This window comes from Melanotaenia boesemani, chromosome 3 (genome assembly GCF_017639745.1).
Source record: "Melanotaenia boesemani isolate fMelBoe1 chromosome 3, fMelBoe1.pri, whole genome shotgun sequence".
Taxonomy (NCBI): domain Eukaryota; kingdom Metazoa; phylum Chordata; class Actinopteri; order Atheriniformes; family Melanotaeniidae; genus Melanotaenia; species Melanotaenia boesemani.
This window is the reverse complement of record NC_055684.1, coordinates 2320238-2325199: the sequence shown is the minus strand read 5'-3', so window position 1 is coordinate 2325199 and position 4962 is coordinate 2320238. Positions and strand designations below refer to the sequence as shown.

Below are 4962 nucleotides of genomic sequence, written 5' to 3'. Positions count from 1 at the left end.
GCCAGAAACGTTGTCTTCTTCCTGGCTGGGGCCTCAGACGTTAAGCTCAACCTGTCATGAATCTGCAAATGGTGGAGGCCTGACGGGAGTCTGACATCCTGGTGAGGACCAGCTGGATGATGATGAGCGTGCAGATGGAAGAGTCAACAGTTTTACAAGAAGAGGAGTCCCCAGAACGAGAGAAAAGCCCAGATAATTAACAGGAATGATAAAAACCTGGAGTCCATCAGTCATCAGGACGTGAGAGTTTTGTACTGGGTGAAACCGATATAAATATTATGAACGCGTTCTTTTACTGCATTTTATCATGTAGAGGTTTAAGATAAGCAGCGATTTCATCGTGAGAATCATTTAATTTTCCTTTTAAACCTGCTCCTCCAACATTTTACTATAAACAGTAAAATTATTATATATTATATTATATATAGTTCTAGTATTTTAATTCGATATTAGCTGAATTGTTTTTCATTCTGGATGTCCAACCAGACACAGACGTTTTACATCGGCCTCGGCTAGAAACCTGCACGCATGATTCTCTAAAACAATGTTATATACATTTGTCCTGTTCAAATAAACATGTAAATGACTTAAATTGACTTAAAGAGTTTTCTTTTATAGAAATCGGATGGCAAGGAAAGTGAAAACATCATCACTTATAAAAGAATAAACTTTGGTTGAATAGGTTAGAAAATAAAATATGTTAAGAGCTGTGAAGTCAGAAAGAACTGAGATAGATAGATAGATAGATAGATAGATAGATAGATAGATAGATAGATAGATAGATAGATAGATAGATAGATAGATAGATAGATAGTTAGTTAGATAGATAGATAGATAGATAGATAGATAGATAGATAGATAGATAGATAGATAGAGAGATAGTTAGATAGATAGATAGATAGATAGATAGATAGATAGATAGATAGATAGATAGATAGATAGATAGATAGATAGATAGATAGATAGATAGATAGATAGATAGATAGATAGATAGATAGACCTGGTTCCATGTTTCCAGGCTGCAGCTAAACGTCATTATTTCCACAAAGTGCACTTTTTCCCGCCAAACTGCGCCAGTTCTTTAAAATGCGCGCGCAGAGCGGACTGCGGCGCTGGTTGCAGGCGCGTGCTGCGACGAGTCGATCTGGCGCTTTTCCACTTTTAAAAAGCGCAAAAACAACCTTTTTTCTATCTGCGTTATTTGTTTAAAACTAAACGGCAACGATTTGGGTTTAAACAGATTTCCCGAGTTTTCCTGAATGAGGTCTCGTTTACATGTTAATTTAAATCGGATTAAAGATGAATATTAAACAGTAAAGAAATTAAACTGAAAACAAGCTTCAGTTACTTTTATTATTTTTCTCGGAATCTCGTTAATTCAGACTCTTGTGTCTATAAAACCTTTTTAACTGAAATATATAAATCCATGTGAAATATTAAAGTCAACATGATGTTTATTCTGTAAACATCTAAAAACGCTGCAGCAGCCTCACTTTCATTAAGATGCTGCTTCCCTCCCAATACTTCAAAAATAAATGAAGATTTTTTTAATCGGTCAGTTAAAACTTTACAGAATTAATCCGCAATAAAAACAAGCATTAACTTGGATAATAATGTAAAACTCTGGTTATGGAAATCATGAGATAATGGAATTTTTCTCTGCAGTTAAATCTCAGAAACTTTAGCGCAGCTTTGAATATTTCCAGAGTAGAATCAGGTCCCTGAACGCCTCCCTGCAGCGCCCGAACCACCGAAGCATTTTCAGGCCTCATGTGAACGTCCTCGTGATAAATGAAGAAGAGCAGTAGTGAAAAAATATTTAATAATTAAACAGAGTTACAGAAAAGAAGCGAAGTTAAAAACCTGCGGGTCCCGCTTCCTCCTCATCAGCTTCTAGGTCCTGATCAGACACAAACGTGGCTCCGTCTGCGGTTTGGAACTCACAGGGAGACCGTCCTGCTGGCCTTCCACAGCTTCTAGTCCCATATCTGAGTCCACGCGAGTCTGAGTCCACGCGAGTCTGAGTCCACGCGAGTCTGAGTCCAGGTGAGTCTGAGTCCAGGTCAGTCCTCCTGGGTGGTCTCTGGGGGAGAACCAGAGCCCTCGGTCTCTGCAGATCTTTCCTGCTCGGAAAGCTGCTCGCTGCTCGGGATGGAGTTCTTCTTTGGACGGCCTTTCGGTTTGGTGGGAGACGCCAAACCTCCTCCTTGTAAGACCTGCAGCTCCGGAGTAAACAAGAAGTTCTGGATCAGTTTCTCACCAGCAACGAAAGAAATCAAACTGAATTCACATTTTTCTAAATCACGAAGGTCAAAATTCTTTTCTTTCGTTTTATTATTTTATTTCAACTTAAAACCGAAACGAATCAAAATGTCTGAAAAGGAGCCGCGAGCCGGTCCTACAACCGGAGCCATTTCCTTTTGTGTTGCTCATTTTATTAACATTCTGGCTTTGCTTTGACTTCTCTTTCCACCCTTTAAATATACCCCCTCCTCCTCCCCCAGATAGAAACCAAACCCCAAAAACTTCAAGTCCGAAAAAGTAAAAAAAAAATTTAGAAAGAAAACGGGAAAATACCCACGTGCGTAAATATAAGCAATAATAAATTTAATTATCATCAACTTACGATTTTCTTCCATTTCATCCTCCTGTTCTGGTACCAGGTCTTCACCTGCAGCTGACTGAGACCCAGAGACTCGGCCAGGTCGATCCTGGAACCAGAGCACCCCAAAGATCAATGACTCACTTAATGTTAATCTGATCAGTTTTACCAACAAAACCTCCAGTTTAGTCTGAATTTCACTAGTTATCGGGATAGAAAACACTCAGAAATCCTCCATCTTTATTTATTTATTGATTTATTTATTTGTTTGTTTATTTATTTATTACTATCACTATTAGTAGGACGTAAATAAAATGACAGCTGGTATTCCTGGGATTTCTGCGTCGGGTGAAAGTGTGCGCATGTGTGCATGTGCGCGTGCTCTGGACGCACCTGTCCGGTGTGGACAGGTACTTCTGCTTCTCGAAGCGCTTCTCCAGGCCCATGAGCTGCAGCTCGGTGAACACGGTCCGGCTCCGGCGGCCCTTCTTAGTCTTGCCGCCTCCGTCGGGTCCGTGCTCCAGCTTCCCGCGGAGGTGCAGGTCCAGCGGCAGGTGGTGGGACGCGGCGCCGACCTGCAGGCCCGGGGCCGCGGACAAGAGCGGGGGCCCCAGCGAGCAGGACAGGGGCGACATGGGGAACTTGAGCAGGCTCGTCTGGTCGGCTTTCAGCACTGCGGCGGTGTCCGAGAGGAAAGACACAATTAAAAGGATAATTTACACCATTTATACAAATATGACTGATTACAGCTGTTTGTGGCGCACGCGCTGACACGTCAGTCTGCACGAGGTTGCTGGGCTCCGAGGAAGTTATGCTCAGAATTATGATATTTAATCAGTTATTCAAATGGAAAACTAATTTACTGTCTAATATTTTAAGAAATGATCATAGCTGACAATTTATTTCACAATTTTTTTTTCTCTGAGGAAAAATATAAAAGAAATGATGAAAAACTGGCGCGTGAAAAAACAGCGATGAAATAAACATTAAATCAGACACGAGACCAAACCGGATTCATAATAATTCACTTTCAGTTAAAAACAATCATAATAAAAATAAAAGTTCTTGAGTTTAGAACTTTAAACACAGATAATAATAATAATAATAATAATAATAATAAGTGTTTGATTTGTTAGTCAGGAAGATATTGAGGTAAAAACATCCTCAGGGTGAGTAAACTGTTAAATATGACTGGTCTTATTTTCAACAACAGACTTAAATTTAATTTTTTAAAAAGTAATAATAAATGTGTGAATCAGGATTTTAGGCGCGTGCTTCATCTTTGAAATAAAATCTTTATTTACATATTTGACGTTATTTTCTCAGCTTTTTGTCGACATTGGAATATTTTCTTTTTAAAGTAGAAATGGTAGTTATTACGTTATTTTTATATCACATAGACGATTTTTCTTTTTTCTTTTTTTCTGTCTTTTTTCACATTTTTAGTTTTGAATGAACTTAAATTTATTTCTGTTCTGTCTCAATATTTTAAATGAAATGTAATGAAAGAAGCGGAGCCTGTGATGTAGAAACAGGAGTCATATTAACGTGAATAATCGCAGCAGCGGGAAAATGAGCTTGTGGGGACTGAACCCCCCGACCCCCGTCTCACCCAGCTGGCTGTGGAAGGGCCGCGCGGACAGAAGAGCCTGAACCCCGAACTTGAGCAGCTCTCCGGCCGGTTTGTGCTCCGGATGATCCGTCAGGATCTCTTCGATCATGAAGCTCCGGTACCGGTGAGTCCTGTGGTCCGGATGGACTTCTGGAGGATAGAAATGCGCCCCCATGTCCAGAGGATGCTGCATGATGTCGACCGTGCGCGAGCACCGGTTACCAGTTGGCTGAGCCAGAACTCATAATCCACCGCTAGTCCGAGGTTCGGGACCGAGGTTCGGGTTCTGGATGAGCAGGCAGAACTTCTCTTAGTCCACAAGTTGCTCCTGTTGAGGAGAAAAATCTGTTGCGCTACCAAACCCCCCCCAGAATCCGCCCGCGTGCCCAGTGGAGGTTCGGGACTATTTTAATGCGCGCGGCGCGTCACCTTGGCAGTGAGCTGAGGAAGAAACTTTTGGTTTTAAGAGTCTCCTCGTGGCTCCTCCTCCTCTTCCTCTCTGGGTTTGTCCTCCTCTCAGACTCCACGGAACCAGACTTCACGCAAAGCGGGATTTTGTCCTGCGTGGATTCATGTAAAACGGAAGAAGTGAGGACACGAGACGAGGACGCATTCTGTTTTCCAGGTTTAATGGTGGTGAAGATCGCTGGAGGGACTGGCGGAATAATAAACCTACAAGTAAAAAAGAAAGTCACATCTTGCATCTTATAAAATGTCCATCATGCGTTTATTCTGCAGGCCCGAGCTG

At 41.5% G+C, this 4962-nt stretch overlaps 1 protein-coding gene across 1 annotated transcript; it reads right to left on the bottom strand.

The window, feature by feature from the left end:
• Positions 1-889: 889 nt before the first annotated feature.
• On the bottom strand, positions 890-4665 carry barx1 (BARX homeobox 1). The gene is made up of 4 exons (XM_041980726.1): positions 4215-4665; positions 2996-3275; positions 2627-2711; positions 890-2216 (listed from the first exon to the last, which is right to left on the bottom strand). Exons 1-4 carry the CDS (start codon positions 4405-4407, stop codon positions 2064-2066), a joined length of 711 nt encoding a protein of 236 aa, XP_041836660.1. The 5' UTR covers positions 4408-4665; the 3' UTR covers positions 890-2063.
• Between the last annotated feature and the right edge of the window lie 297 nt (positions 4666-4962).